The 16,052-nt window shown below is 57.6% G+C and overlaps 1 protein-coding gene across 2 annotated transcripts in view; it reads right to left on the reverse strand.

Moving 5' to 3' along the window:
• IGSF21 (immunoglobin superfamily member 21) overlaps nt 1–16,052 on the reverse strand; it is a 235,076-nt gene that overhangs the window by 68,354 nt on the left and 150,670 nt on the right. For both annotated transcript variants that reach the window (XM_032392617.1, XM_032392626.1), the window contains exon 3: nt 5,448–5,569. In XM_032392617.1, the coding sequence (XP_032248508.1) occupies nt 5,448–5,569 (122 nt within the window). The remainder of the gene's footprint in view (nt 1–5,447; nt 5,570–16,052) is intronic.

The following is a 16,052-nucleotide window of genomic DNA, read 5'->3' on the forward strand; positions in this document are numbered from 1 at the left end:
TGCCCTCTACCTGGAATGCCCTCCCTACCCCAACCGTGCCAGTGACTCCTTTTTATCCTCTAGATTGCTGCTGAGATGTCACCTCCCATAAGAGAACTTGTAGCCGCCCCCCGCCACCCTCCCGCAGCATACTCTGTTATTGTCATTCTCTGTCATGTTACCTTATTCCTTCACACACTCATCACCAACTGTCAATATTTTTCCTTATTCTTTTAAACATATTTTTATAGTCTGTCTCTCCTCACCCCCCTACACTGCAAACCTCACAAGAGCAGGTCTGATTGCGTCTTGCTCTCCATTTTATCCCCAGCATTGTCCCTGACATGTAGCAATTGCTCAATTCCTTTGTGATGAATGAAGGATGAAAACGTTGAAGGCGCGCAGAGTGGGGGGAAGGAGGGACAAACTGCTCCCTCCTACGTTTATCTAGCAGCAGGGAGAGCCCGTGGGAGAACACCATAGCTTCCACCACTAACTCATCCACCCTGCAAGCATCTACATATTGTCCTCAATGTTGTGTGGGTGGGGTGGGGGCGGGGGTGCTGGGCTGGGGCTGGGGCTGGGGACACAGTGGTGAAGATATCAGACCCAGTCCCTGTCCCTGGGCTTTGAGTCTAGTGGGAGAGGCAGACTTTGAACACCTAGTGTCAGGGCATGGAGGGTATGGAGGGGAGGTACCCTGGGGTATCTGACCCAGTCTGGGCAGTCATGACTGGCTTCCTGGAAGAGGTGGCGTGCAAGCTGAACCTGAATGGATGAGTAGGGCCTTGGCAAAGGGAGGTGGGCAAGGTGTGGGAGGGGCAGGAACACACTCAACCCCTTGACTCTAGATTTCCCTCGCTGCCAAATTAGGGCCAGTGAAGCCTGCTTGGTGCTCCTCAGGACATCCAGAACACATGGAATGGGACAAGGGACTGCAGAGGACTTTGGGACATGGATGGGTGCATTCTGCAGGGATTAATGAGTTTTGCCCACACAATCTTCCCCTCTGTGGGGGATTTATCCATCTGCTCCACTTGTTCTTAGCCTGGTGGAACAGGTGCACAGGGATGTGGTGGGGCCAGTGCTTGGGGCTGAGATAGGGCAGGTGCACGGGGGTTGAAGTGGGACAGGTGCTCAGGGCTGAGGTGGGACAGGTGCACAGGGGCTGAGGTGGGGAAGGTGCACGGGGGCTGAGGTGGGACAGGTGCACGGGGGCTGAGGTGGGGCAGGTGCATGGGGCTGAGGTGGGACAGGTGCTTGGGGCTGAGGTGGGACAGGTGCTTGGGGCTGAGGTAGGGCAGGTGCACAGGGGCTGAGGTGGGGAAGGTGCATGGCGCTGAGGTGGGACGGGTGCACAAGGGCTGAGGTGGGACAGGTGCTCGGGGCTGAGGTGGGACAGGTGCATGGGGCTGAGGTGAGGCAGGTGCATGGCGCTGAGGTGGGGCAGGTGCTCAGGGCTGAGGTGGGACAGGTGCTCGGGGCTGAGGTGGGGCAGGTGTATGGGGCTGAGGTGGGGCCGGTGCATGGGCTGAGGTGGGGCCGGTGCATGGGGCTGAGGTGGGACAGGTGCTCGGGGCTGAGGTGGGGCAGGTGCATGGGGCTGAGGTGGGGCCGGTGCATGGGCTGAGGTAGGGCCGGTACATGGGGCTGAGGTGGGACAGGTGCATGGGGCTGAGGCACAGTCGTGGAGGTGTGGAGGATGGCGATGTGCAGGAAGCCAGCAGGTGGAACTGTCACCCTTATCATGCCTCCCCACTCAGGGGTCCCCAAAGAAGCAGACCTTATGACAAGGATTCAGGAGCCAGTGGCTAATTTGCAAAGGTGTCCCAGGGAGCCGGGAAAGGAGTGGAGAATAGTGGGGAGGGAAGAAGCCAATACGGTGCATCACAGAGGTTATTCTGGGGGAGCCGCTCAGCCTTGTTCATGCTGGAGAGTTCGAGGGGACAGTGAACATCCATCTGATTAGTCTCACCCAAGGGGCAGGGGGCCGGGAGATCCACCCAACACCTCCCATCGGCCAAGGCTGCTCTGGGGATGCCCTGACACATCCGCCTCACTCCATGAACAAGCTGAGTGGGACTCTGGCAGCCTGAGAAGCCTGCGGAGGGGTCAGGGTGCTGAAGGTGGGTGTGGACCTCTGCCACATCGTCCTCATCCCTACCATGATGGCTCCTTCCCATCCCTCAGTCCTCGGCCAACCATTCGGACGGCACCCCAGCACAGTGGTCCTTCCCTGGCGCTTCACCCTGCTTGCCTCCATTATACAATCGCCATTCGAATTCACACCTTTGTGGACTGTGTACTGATAAATTTACTTATGTCTTGCTTTCCTTGTTTACTGTCTTCCCCCCGTAAGAGTTTAATGCCAGGTCTTTCTTGTTCCCCACTGATCCCCCAAGACACCTTCCACCATGCCAGGCTTCTAGTAACTGCTCAATTAAATATCCTCTGAAGGAATACATTACTGTCAATTCCAAGCTGGGAGTTCTGGATTCTGAGGTTCATTCTATAGACATTTGATAGATGGGGCCTCTGGGGCACTGGGAGGGGCAATGACTTGCCCAAGGTCATGAACTGGGATGTCACACCCGCACCCCTGCCCAGGAGGTAGAAGTCCCGTCACCCCACCCGACGCCCATCCCTCCGGGAACCCCACCAGTGGGAGGAGACGCTTTGGAAGTCCCTGGGGCTCCTTTCAGCTGCCTGAGAATTGCTCCCTGCCAATTCTTGGTGATCTCAGCCTCCTTCTCCCCCTACTTTCCCCAGCTGAAGAGGAAGTGGCTCAGACAGCTGTGGAGCTGGGACTCTCTCTAGTTGAGATGCATTAATTTGTAAATATCTTCATTTATATGTAAATGCGGAGTCCCGCACCCCACCGCCAGCCCTAATGGGGCCCTGAAGCCTGGAGACACAGCCTCCTTTAGCTAGCAGCTCTCCGCGATCCGCTTAGACTCCTTCCTTCCCTTCTGCTGTGGCCTCCTCAAGGCTCCTTTGCCCTGGTGCGCTCTGCCTGGGAGACCACCGCTGGAGCGGAGGCTGGGGAAGGAAAGGGCACTGGCCACAAGTCAGCACTGCTGTGTGACCTTGGGCGAGTCCCCTCCCTGCCTGGGCCTTGGTTTCCTTGGTTGCAAGATGAGCAGGGCAGCATGGTGTAGGCTCAGGACGAGGCGGCGTGGGCTCTGATTCAGTCTGTCATTCCAGCCACCAACCCCGGGGCAAGTCCCTTGACCTTGCTGCACTTTAACCCTAGCTATAAACCAGGGCTACAGAAAGCAGTAACATCTGCGCGTGCATTTACAGGGTTTTTTCATGAGGATTAGAAGAGCCAGAGGACACATAAGGGGTCTTTATGCGATCTGGAAAAAGGTGAGCGTGTTTTATGGTGGAAGAAGGAGGGGTTTTTCTGGGCAAGAACAGCAAACATGCACTGCTCAGCGACCGTGGCAGCACTTTAATGTGAATTAACTGGGGGACCCTCGCAAGGCTGCAGGGAGCTGCTCACTATTGTCATCCCTTCTAGAGATGGGGGCAACTCAGGCACAGAGTTAGGGGGTGGAGGGGTCAGGATTGGAACTCAGGCCCCGGGACAGAAATCTCACTTAAATCCCACAGCGATGGTGTGAAGCCGATCCGATTTAAGTCTGCTTTGCAGGTGAAGAAACTGACACCGAGAGAGGTTGAGGCCCTCGTCCAAGGTCACTCAGTAGGAAGTGGCTGAGCTGGTTCTGAACCAGGTCTTCTGGGACGGGTACTGGGGCTGGGCTCTGGGTGCTCCAGTGAGCACGAGAGGGTGGGGGACAGGGCTGGTCTGGTGGTCTTGGGCTTTCTTCCTGGCTTAGGACTCCAGTGGGGTGCTGGAAATGAGGGGATAGGCTGGGGGAGGGTGCTTCTCAGAGACCAGGGTAACCATGTGGGGGTGGGGTGGAGGCTGCGGGTTTCTGGGAAGCAGCAGGGTGATCTGAGTGCTCACTTCTGCAGAACCATCTGTGGCTCCCAGGACGGTTATTTTCTTCTCCAAAATGAGGTTTTCATCTTGGTTGTAACTGGCTGGTCTTAGGTGTGCTTTAATATTTTAAGGAGCCCCAAATCCTTTTTGGAAGCAGGTACAGGGGAAATCATCGACATGAATAAAGGCATCTTTGTGGTCATTTGCACGCCTCTTCCGCATCCCTTGCGCCCACATGCTCACCAGATTCCCCCAACAAGGGCTGGTTCTCAGCTGCTGGCAAAAGCCCAGAGAGGAGGGGGACCCAGAAAGGTCCTCCAGGGGAGCACACCCACCTTCCTTCTCACAAAGTGTGCAGGGAAGGGTCACCTGCCAGATTCCTTATGCAGGGCTGGGTGAGCCCTGGGCAACCTTCCCGTCCCGTTTTCTAATTTTATCCAGGGGGAAACTGAGGCCCAAAGGGCAGAGGAGCATACCCAGGGTCACCTCATCAGTGTGTAAATTTCACTGTGTACCTGCTATGTGCCAGGCCTGCAGGCCGCTACTTTCTGCCTGGGCACCAGGCAAAGCATTTGGCTGTGTCGTGTGGGAAAATGCACATACGTGTGTCTGTGTGTGAGACTGTGCACGTTCAGTGCCCGTGTGGAGCTACTTGTCATGAACGCAGTGAGGCTCCCCCCCATCTCATGGAGGGATGGGCACTAGAGGACCAGCAGCCATCTGGCTTTGGGGGAGAGTTGCTCTGCTAGGGCGAGGGGTCGTTTAAATTAGGTGTCCCACAGGAGGGCATGCTTGAGCTGGGCTCTGAAGACTGATGAGGAGCTCACCATGTCACCAGAGGGAGAGTGGCACTCTGGCAAATGAGTGGTAGGGGTAAAATAGGATTGGGGCCTTTTAGAGAGTACACGGGGCGGGTGCGGTGCCTGGCACCCACACGGAGAACATGGCAAGAATGGGATCAGCTACCTTAGAGTCTTCTAGAAAAGGGGTAAGGGTAAACATGTTAAGTATCACTATCCCCAAGGACTCTTTCCTCCCGTCCTGCTGCCTCTTCTGACCCGGGGTCCAATTGTTTAGGGTCCATTTGCCTTGCTGGGCAGGGGCCTGTGGGGAACAGGAGAGCGTGTTCCCCGGGGCTTCTGAGCCAGGCAGAACGGGCTCACGTCCCAGCTCTGTCCCTGCTGGCTGCAGGACGTGGGGCACATTGCTCACCCTCTCTGGACCTCAGTGTCCTCTCCTGGAAACTGAGTTTGGACAACCCACCTGGCAGGACTGTTCGAGGAGCTGGCTGGGGGGACCGATGTGGCCTGTCTGCTGCATGGGGCGAGTTGTGACTTGAACCCTCCTTGCTCTTCCTTCCGGGGGGAGGCCCCTCGAGGCTCTGGGTTCCCCTCTGCATCACAGCCCCCAGCCCTGCCTTCTGAGCCCCTGGAGGGTGACCCTGAGAACCCCCCAGAGCATCACAGGACAGACGATGGGAAAGGGCCGGAGAAGTGGCCCCCGGCGCCCGGCCCCTCACCTCACGGTGGACTGGTACACCAGGTCCTCTCTCTTGCGGTAGTTCTCCATGTGCGAGTAGTTGGTGGAGAACATGGCGTCAAAGGTAAAGATCTTCTGCTTGATGGTGCCGCCATCCGTCACCTGCAACAGAGCACAGACGGCTACAGGGGAGCGCTCGGCCAGCCCCGCCCCTTTGCTCCAGACAGCGCGCGCGGGGTTGGGGGACACCGTAGAGGCCAGGACGCCCAACACCCCGGTGCCCTGGGAGAGGCCTCCAGGGGACATGTCACCACCATCACTAGAACCCTCCCAGGTCATCCCCACTCTACTGATGTGTAAACTGAGGCTCTGGAGGGAAGGGACTTCCTGAGGTCCTATGCCAGGAAGGGGCAGAGCTGGCTTTTCTCCCCGGCAATTATTTCTGGTCAATTCTGTCAGGGGTAGGCCCAGAATGGCGGGGGAGCCCAGGCAGGCAATCCCCATCTGATGATAAGGTCATCATAGGGGGCTTCCTGGAGGAAGCGAGGTCTAAGTTGCCTTCTGAAGGAAGAGCAGGAGGCGGCCTGGCATAGGTGGGCGTGCTCTGTAGGCAGAGGAGACAGCAAGAGCAAAGGCCCTGTGGTGGGAAAGAGCAGGTATGCTATGCTCGGGGAAAGAAGATTGTGTTCAGAGCGCCCGGGGCAGAAAGGAAATGGTAAGAAACCAAAAGCGCCAGATCCTGGAAGGCCTGGAAGTCAGGGGAGCTCAACTGTCCCTGAAGGCAATGTGGTGGAGGTCACCTTGAACTCTATTTAGGGAGAGGCCTGTCTGGAGGCAGGGGGCCCTTGAGGAGACTGGGGAGCACCCAATCTACTGACCTGGGGATGGAGCCCCCTGGACAGCATGCGGGCTCACCCTCTTCCAGGCTGCCCTTGGGACAAGCCTGCAGGGAGGTCATGAGGTCCCCACCTCCCCCTTGGAGCACAGAGGCCCGGAGAAGTGGGGGGACCTCAGGAGGTGACAATAAAGCCTGCGCTGGAAGACAAAGGCTGCCCCAGCGCCCAGCTGTTCATGGCTGATTAAAAAGTCGGACCCAAGTGTCCCGCGCTGCCGGCTCACCGCCCGCTGCCGCCTCCCCATGCCCGCGCTGCCTCCAGCTAATGAAAGTGTTACTCCACAAAGCAGCAAGGTATGTGTTGTCACTGTTTCAATTATTTATCTGTTTACTCGGCTGCAGTTTTCCCTACAGTTTTCCGCCTGCGTCAGCAACTCTATTATAGACCGGGAGTTTGCAGCCTCTCGCGGCTCAGCTGGGCTCCGCGCTAACAGCCTGCGGCCAGGGAGGCCTCATGCCTGGGCCTGGAGAAGTGGAATTAACTCCCTGCAGCTCTGCGTGGTGGAGGCAGGGGGGCCGGCTGGGAGGGCGGTGGCCAGGGCCGGTTTTCTCCAAGGGGCTGGGCGTGGGGGGGACCTGAAAGCTGCTCAGATCTGTAGCCTTCCCGAGAGGACCGGCCTGGGTGCAGCTGGGTTCCTCTGGGCACCTCTGGGCCCAAGCTGGCTTGGACCACATCTGTCTGGCCTACGTGGCATTGTGGCTGGTTTAGGGGACACAGGTTCAATGCAATCCAAGCTAGCATTTATTGAGCTCCAGCTGTGTGCCAGGCACGGGCCCACATCGGTATGTGTCACCTCCCCCCAACCCCCACCATGGTCTGCAAGCTCATAAGGAGTAAAGAGGCCCCTAACAGTCCTGGGGGCCCCAGGGGGCCCCACAGGCAGGGTTGGAATGGCGATAAGCTCCAGGACGCTGTTGTGGGGGGATCAGCAGTAGGACTCCCCGCTGCACGGTTTCTCCTTACCCCTCCCTAAGCTCACGTCCCTCTGACTCCTCTGGGCTTATCTTCAGCTCATCCTCTTCATTTGTTTTCCCCTGTGGGGCTGTGTGCTCTCAGTTCGCCTCTTCTGCAGCTCGGGTCCCCCCGGGTTCCCAGAGAGGGGACCCCGAGACTGGGGGATGAGGGAGGAAGAGCAGCAGAGCACCTTCAACCCAGGGCCCTCAGCAGGAGGGATGATTTTGCCTGCTCCCCAGGGGCCATTTGGGAAGGAGTGGAGCCATTTTTGGTGTCAAAGCCTGGCGGGACGGTGGTTTGGTGTGGGCATCTGGCGGCAGAGAGCAGGGATGCCGTCACCATCCCTCGATGCACAGGATGACCCCAAAGAATTATCTGGCCCCAGACGAGAAATGTGCCATCGCTTTGTGCAGACCCACAAGTGCCCCTGGGAAGTGAGTGCAACGCACAGCAGCTTGCCCATTTTACAGATGAAGAAACCGTGCGTGGCTTAGAGAGGAAAGGAGATTCAGCCGAGGGCACACGCGGAGGGCTCCTGGCACGGCTCTGGCTCTGGTGGCGGGGGCCCCCAGGGACTGAGGACTGGAGCAGATGCTCTTAGCGCCCCCTCCGCCCCCAGGCAGCCGGCTCCTTAGCAGGAGGACACCCGGAGCCCTGCGGAGTCTTGAGCAATGTTCTCCCCAAGTCGTAGAAGTCGTAAAAGTGGAAGGCGTCCTGCCCATGTGACTTGCAGCCTTGCCTCCTTCAGGTACTGCTTTTTTATCTCCTCCTAAAATGCGGCAGCCCTTATCGTCCCAATCTCAAATTTCACTCCGTTTTTTTTTATTATACAAAGGAGAAAAAATAATCTGTCAGTAAAACTGTCTCCTCAAATTTATTCACCGGGACCGAGGATTTTATTACTAGGAAAATACACCTGCACCCCACACGTCCACACATACCCACACACCCCAGATAAAGCACTGAAGAATGATCTGAGTCGTAAATCACTGTTTCGGGCCCAGGGACAGGGGAGTTTCAAGGACGCACCTAGTTTTTCTTTGGTTTTATTTACATCTTTTTTCCTGGGGCCGCGTCTGGGGCCTCTCTGTTAGCTTAGGCATAAATCACTCCTTCCCATCAAAGCGGCTCCAGGCAGCCCTGTCACTCAGCTGTGATAGCCCAGCAGCTGGCTCCCCGCCCTCCGGGAGGGCTCCGGAAAGGCATCGTCTTGGAATTCACCCTCAGGTCCCAGGCCAGCGGGCGAGTGGCTATTTGCAAGGAGGTTATTCTCTAGTTCTTGGCGGTGGTAGTCCCTGAGATGAGCTATCACAGGCTGTAGGGCCATGGGCATGGTGAGCCACAACTTCTCTTTCATTCCAGAAACACTGCCCCAGACCTAAGACCTGCAAGCACCGATCCAGGCCCCAGAGGAAGGACCAGATTTCCGATGCGGTTGCAGCCCATCACGAGCGAGCTTACTCACACGCAGCCTGGTGGGGATGCACGGCCCACAGGTAACCAGGGAAAGCCCCGCTGTAGCAGCATATAGTTGCCAAGGGTTATCTGACGCCCACGGAGGAGCCAAGGATTCTTTTGGGGGGAGGGGTGATCACAGAAGGCTTCCAGGTGGAGGTGGACCTCTTTGAGAGTCCTTAGTCCCAGGTGGGTGCTCCCCGCCTCTGGGAGACTCTGGAGCAAGCAGGAAGGCTGATTTTCTCCACCCCCTGGACAGTTCTTGATTCTGTTACTAAGTAACTTTGTGCACTTCATTTCTCCAAGCCTCTGCTTCCTCATCTGTAAAATGGGATACTGCGACCCACCTGTTCCTCTCGCCAGGATTAAATGAGATGAGGTTTGTAACAGCACCTGATGCGTGGTAAGCGCTCAGTACAGACAGCTATTTCTTTCTTTCTTTTTAACGATTTTATTAATTTATTTGTCAAAGAGAGAGTGAGCACAAGGAGGGGGAGCGGCAGGCAGAGGGAGAAGCAGGCTCCCCGCTGAGCAAGGAACCCGATGCAGGGCTGGATCCCAGTACCCTGGGATCATGACCCGAGCCGAAGGCAGACACTCAACTGACTGAGCCACCCAGGTGCCCCCAGACAGCTATTTCTATGCATAATAACAATTTTCTTTTTTTTTTCTAAAGATTTTATTTATTTATTTGATAGAGAGAAACACAGCAAGAGAGGGAACACAAGCAGGGGGAATGGGAGAGGGAGAAGCAGGCTTCCCGCGGAGCAGGGAGTCTGATGCAGGGCTTGATCCCAGGACTCTGGGATCATGACCTGAGCCAAAGGCAGACTCTTAATGACTGAGCCACCCAGGCGCCCCATAATAACAATTTTCTTAGCTATCCCTTCTTCTGGGTCCCTTGCCACCCTCCAGGGCTGGGGCTGGAGGGCAGAATAGCTCTTACTGTAAAGTCAGATGGTGCAGAATGTCCGTAAATGGAAGAAGGGGGCCTGCCTGGCAAGCGAGGACTGGAGAGCTGGTTGGGGGAGTGGTAGTAGAGAACCAGGGCCTAGCGCCTGGCTAGCAGTCAGTAGAACATCCCAGGGAGGGAGCTGAAGGATGCTCTGAGCAAGTACCTGGAAGCAGGCTGGTCCCAGGGGCTCCGAGATGCTCCCCCGGTGCCACAGTGGCATGGGACCACGCGGTCACGGCGGGCAGAAGATGGCAAGGCTGCTGGGAGGACAGATAAGGTGCTGTCCTGGAAAGCCAAGGCCCAAGAATGTGTGGGTTCTCCCTCCCCAGAGGGAGAGGAGTTTGTGCATTCATTCATTCATGCAACAGATTTTTAGAATCCATAAATAGGTCCTAGAATGTGAGCTACTCCTCGAACATAACCTCTATGAGGGCAAGGTCTTTATCAGTCCTGTTCATTGCTCTGTCCCCACACCTGTGTCTTGCAGATGAAGAAACTGAGGCCAAGAGAGAGGCAGGTGAACTGCCCGGGTCACGAGGGCAGGAAGTGGGGGAGCTGAGCCCTCAGCACGACTTAGTTGAAAAGAGATGAGTGGGAGATCCATTCTGAGGTCAAGGATGTGGGGGCGCCTGGCGGGGTGGCAGGTGCAGAAGCTCCGGGGCTCACACAGCCCTACACAGTCAGGTGCCTGCTATGCCACTTCTGGCTTAAAGCCGTGTGACCTTGGAGAGGTCTCTGTGCCTCCACCTCCTCATCTGCAAAACGGGAGCCCTCGCAGCTCCCTGTAAGGCACGCAGGGCGGCACGCACGGCGCCCCCAGAGGCTCGCTTGGCGGCCAGTGGCAGCGACAGGGGTGGAAATCGCCAGCATTCCTGCGCTGCTTGCCACGGACCACGCACTGTTTGCAAACATGAACTCAGGTAATTATAAGAAAGCATTCAATGCATATTAGCTGCTGTTATTTGTTTTTACTTGGGTCAGACCCTGGCAAAGGCAGCAGGGGCACAGTAGGGGCTTGAGAATCCGTGGCTCTCCCCCACCCCGACAGCGTCTCAGCCATGACTGCCCAGGATGATCAGATGTGCGGCCTGGAAGGAATGGAGGAAGCAGAGACCCGGGTTCTGTATCCCACTGGCTGGCCTCTGCACTGCTCCCCTCTCTGGACCTCAGTTTCCCTAAGTGCTCGATGCGAAGATTTAGGGCAGGGTGACCTCTGAGGACCATTTCTACTTTGAATGCCCACATGCTCTGATTCTAGAACAGCCAGCCCTGGAGACCACAGCTACTCCCGCTCTGGCCTTGCTCACCAGGGCTCAGCAGCCGCCCACAGACCCCGAGGTGGTGGACCCTGTCCCAGGGCCCTGGCTGCCCACCCCCCCCGACCCAGCAAATCTGGCCTCAGTCAGGCTGGGCTGATTTTCCAGCGAAGCCCCCAAAGCGTGGCGAACGGACTTAGTCCAGCCAGCCGCACGGCATGGTCGGCCGGGGTTTTTCATTTGAAAACCAAATGCCTCCAACTGCACCTTCTTACCGTCGTCTCTGGGTGCTGTCATCCGAAGAGAGAGAGACAGAGAGAGAGAGAGAGAGAAAAGAAAGAAAGAAAGGGGGGATAAAATCACCTCCTCCACCCCCAACCTCCTTCTCTTTGTGTTCCACAAAACCAATTACAGGTTGGAAATAGCTGTAATAAACTTGATATCCCACTTATGGGCCAATCCTGCCGCGGCTGGAAAGGGGAGTGAAAACCGCTGGTGTATTTTGCTGGAGCTGTTTAAATTGCCTGCCTACATTATCCCGGCTCCTCTGCAGCCGGGAAGGAATTTGCTCTCCTGGAAATGGAGCAGCTGAGGTCTCTGTGGCTGGGCAGCGAGGCGGGGGTGGTGGTGCCAGGAGGGTTTTTAATGAACTGATTAGACGTGGGAGCAGGGACGGTGCCTGGGCTCTTGGAGTTGGGCGGCCCGGGTTCGAATCCCAGCCCGGGAAGCTGACAGGCAGTGCCCCCGCTGTAAGTCGGGCAAGAACCATGCAGCCCTGCAGGGTTGTTGTTGGGGGGGGGGAGGAGGGAGGGAGAAAGGAAGGGACATTTCACTGGACAAAGCAAATGGTCAGCACTGGCTGGAGTGCTGTGCCCAGCATGAGTCTCAGGTCTTCGCTCTGCGGGGGTGGTGGGGGGGTGGGGGGGGAGGGCACTGTTACTGCCTGGCCTGAGCCCGTTTCCTCGTCTGTAAAATGAAGGATGTTGACTGAACCTGGCCCCGGAGTTGTTAGAAATACTCAGAGGAAGGATATATGTGAAAGCATCGCATAGAACGTGAATTTACTGCTCCGTTCCCAGTACTGTGGTAGGTGATGAGCATTCTAGAAACTTCTGCCGCGAAACCATCACCTAGAAGCCTCACTCAGCAACCCACGCAAAGAGGGCAGCAGATCAACTGGCATTCCTAACGGGCTTACTTAGATCAAGTCAACCCCGGCGTGGGGCTCAGGCCATGGAGCATGTGAGCACCCCTTTATTGACTGAGCTCTTTCCTGAGCTGTGCTTGATTCGGGAGCAGAGCCGTGAACACAGCACGTGCGACACTGAAGAAACGCGACCACCTCAGTTACATGTCTGCAGTGGGGGGTCTTCTGACTCCTCCAGCACAACCTGAGCTCAGGAGGCTCGGACTTCATCTCGTTCGGTGTGTACCCCAACTCCCAGAGCACCATCTAGTGCATAGGGGACTCTCGGTCAATATTTTTATAGAAACGAACAGCGTTTTTCTAGGCGCAAAACCTGGGGCCAGGGAAGGGGTGCCACTCGCCCAGGCTGCCCAGCTGGTAAGTGGAGCAGCGGAGATTCGAACCTGCGTCTGATTCCAAGGTCTAGATCGGAAGTGATCCAGACGGCAGAGTCAGATGGAGTGTTGGGTAGGGGGCATGGAAGGGAGGGGGCATCTAGGCAGAAGCACAGGGCAAGAGGCCACCTGCTCAGGGAGGAGGGAGAAAACGATGGTGGGAGGAAGAGGGGCCAGGAGGCAGCCTCCCCATGGCCTGTGGTGTAGGGCAGGGGCGCAGGACTCCTGGCTTCTTTGTTGCCATGGTGACCGGGGGCCACTCTTCCCCCAGACCCCTGCCCACCTGCTGTCCACCTGCAGTCTGCTCTTGCAGCCCCCAGGCCTGAGAGCTGGGCCAGAGGAGACGCCCCAGAGAGGGGAGAGCAGGCTCCCCTGGGGCCTGGGGGAGGAGGATGCCGGATTCCCAAGGACAGAAGGGAGGGACATTCCGGAGGCCAGGGCCACCTACTATCTCTGGATGGCCAGATTTCACTCCTGCTCTGTCTCCCTTGTGAGTCCTGGCTTCTGGCGGGGCCGCGCTCGGGGTAATTGGCTTCCCCTGCGTGTGTGGCAGATCCGGTTTTGACAGAGACAGCTGGTGTCATGAATTGCTCTGTCTCATCTGGTTACTGCATGATGGCAGACAGCGGCTCAGGGATGGGGAGTGGGGCGGCCTGGGGGCTGGGGGGGCGGGTGAGTATGACAGGCAGGAGAGCAGCTGCTGGCTTTGTGGGCCCCACACATGTGGGCAGGTGCATATGCAAGTTTGAGGATGTGTGTGTGTGTGTGTGCGTGCAACTAGTGTGAGCACAGGGCCACGGGGGCCCCCGGAGCCCCTGGAGGCCAGCTCACGAAGGTGAGCACCGGTGTGAATGAGAAAGCCTGTGGTCTGGAGGTGTGGGTGTATACGTGTGTCAGCAGGGGTGAGAATACAAATCTGTGTGTTTCTGGGCTGCTATAAGGATGGGTGTGCGTGTGTGTGTGCGTGTGTGTGTGTGTGTGTGTGTGTGTGAAGCAAAGTAATGGTGAGAATGTTTGCTGTAGTTCTACATGTTTGGAGAAGAACATGAGGGCTTGTGTGTCCGTTTGTGGGTTCATGGTGTGTGTGCACTTGTGTGTGTATGAATGATGCCTACCTCCACAGCATAAGCCCAGTTTACACACCCTGCTCCCTGCCCTGGCCTGGGGGATGGAGGATGTCAGCGAGGGTGCGTGCGTGCGGTGGGTATGTTTCTGAGAAATGCCAGGCCAGGAAACACCATCACGCCAACCCGGGCCCCGTGCAGTCTCCCAGCCCCACATGTCAGGTGCAAAGCCACAGGTCAGAGCCCAAACACCTGAGCCCTCCCAACCCCGCCAGACACAGGCTGCTCTGAGATCTCCCTCCCCAGCTTCTGTGCATCCCCAAACCCACATTGTGGGGCTAGCAGCCAAGAAGCAGGAGAGACAGGGAGGACCGAGGTACCTGCAAGATGCTCAAAGTTCTGTGCACAGCAGAATCACCCGGCCGGGTGGGAGGAGGGTTTGAAAATGTCGATTTCTTTGAAAGCCCACCCCAGAGGTTCAAATTCCGTGAGTCCTGGGTGGCGTCTGGATTCTGCATTTTTTAACAAGCCCTATTGGGTCAGTTGGATACAGGGGTTGGGGACCACAGGAGGGACACTCTGCCCTAACCCCCGGGACCCTCCCCCAGCTAGGGCCGCTTTGCAGCTTTCCCAGGTGGCTGTCAACCGCCAGACCCTTGGTGCCCTGGGAGCAGAAGGGACCCTCGACTGATCCATCTAGACCCCTTACTTTACAGAAGGCTAAACTGAGGTCCAACGAGGAGAGGGACACACCCAGGGTCACACAGGAAGCAGGTGGCAGGGCCAGGGCACCAAGTCCTTGGCTTTGAAGAACCTCCTGTTTGCACCTCATGCCTTTGATGCTTGGAATCCTGACCCCAGAGAGCAAGGGCCCCCACTGAGGGCTGGCCAGCTGTGGCACCGGGGACGTTCTTGTCAGGGGGTTATACCCTGCTCCCCGCTCCCTCCTGACAATGAGCCGCAGCATCAGAGGTGGGCTCCGGGGTCATGCAGATGGCTTCTTTCCCAGTACAGCTAATGCCCTCCTCTGCCGCGTTCTGGAGGTGGTGCGGGGACGGAGGACGGAAGAGGGGCTTTGCCCCATTTCTCTCTCTCTGAAGGCCACTCCTCCCTCCCTGCCCTCAGCCTTCAGCTCCTCATCTGTTCATTCACCTGTTTGCTCATTCAGCCCCTCCTCGGGGTCAGGCCTGTGGACAGAGGGTGGCATCGGACACAGGCCTGGCTCTTAAGGAGCTCACAGGAAGGGCTAGCAGGGGCACCAAAGAAAGACCAGCCACCCGCGCTCGCCCCCCCACGGCTGCCTGGTGAGCAGTGAGCTGTGCCTCGGAGGATGGGGAGGGTCTGCAGGGCAGACGAGACAAGCAGGACATTCGAGCCATGGAGACAGCCGCGCAAAGGCCCCTCAGAAGGCGAGGTGCAGGTGAAGAGTGAGTGAGAGCGCAGCGTGGGTTCCGTGGGATGCGGTGGCGGCGCAGGGACTTGGTGCCCGGCGGGGAGGGAGGATGGGGAGGTGAGTCGTGCTTCACACACATGGAGTCTGGGTTTGGTGCCAGCAGTCAAGCCCCCAGCTCCAAATCTCAGCCAGGTCCTTTCTCATCTTCCTGCCTCAGTTTTCTTTTTTATAAAATGGGGATAAACCGTAGGGCCACCTCATCGGTGGCTGGAGGATGAACTGCATTTTCCCACGTAAAGTACTTGAACAGTGGCTAGCATACAGCCAATGCTATAATTACGCCTCGGCTTATCGGTTGTAAGATGCTTAGCACGGTGGATATTACATAGTAGATATTACTATTGCTGTGATTTTCTGGGCGGGAGATAGGGAGCCACCAAAGGCTTCCAGCAGGGGAGGGACAGTTCCCATCAGGGTCGGAAAGGGACAGTTCCCATCAGGGTCGGAAAGGGACAGTTCCCATCAGGGTCAGAAAGTGTCACCCTGTTGCAGGGTGGATAACAGATCGAGGGGCAAGCCCTTGGGAAGAGGCCATTAGCACAAAGAGAAGAGACCATTTCCCCGTCCTCTTTGCTGGCTTCCAACTCGACTTTCGGGTCTCACGAGCCAGAGGTGCAGGTGTGTGTTGGGGTGCGGGCACAGCTGAGTCCTGTGTGCTCCCCATGTCTGTGTATCTCTGTGGGAGGCTCTGGCCCCAATCCACTGCCGGTGACACGCCCCCGTGAGGTCCCTCAGCGGCTACGCTCAGCACTTGGTGCCTGTGCCCTCCCGGGGCCGCCCGTCAGCGAGCACACCTGTGGGCCGGTCGTGGGGGACAGGTGCCGGCGTGTGCTCCTCTGGCTGACCGTTGCAGTCAGGAGGGCTGCCAGTCCCCAGGGAGCGCCCTCCACGCTCCGCACGTGCTGCCGCCAATCCGGCCCGTGTCAGCGCGAGCAGCGGCCGGCGGAGCCGTGGAAGAGGCCGCCTGCCCACCTGCTAAACAAGGGGCGGAGCGCGCCAGCGAACATTGCTAGGCTGGCATATCCCGCCCG

The sequence above is a fragment of the Phoca vitulina genome, unplaced genomic scaffold (assembly GCF_004348235.1).
Source record: "Phoca vitulina isolate PV1807 unplaced genomic scaffold, GSC_HSeal_1.0 scaffold2, whole genome shotgun sequence".
Lineage (NCBI taxonomy): Eukaryota > Metazoa > Chordata > Mammalia > Carnivora > Phocidae > Phoca > Phoca vitulina.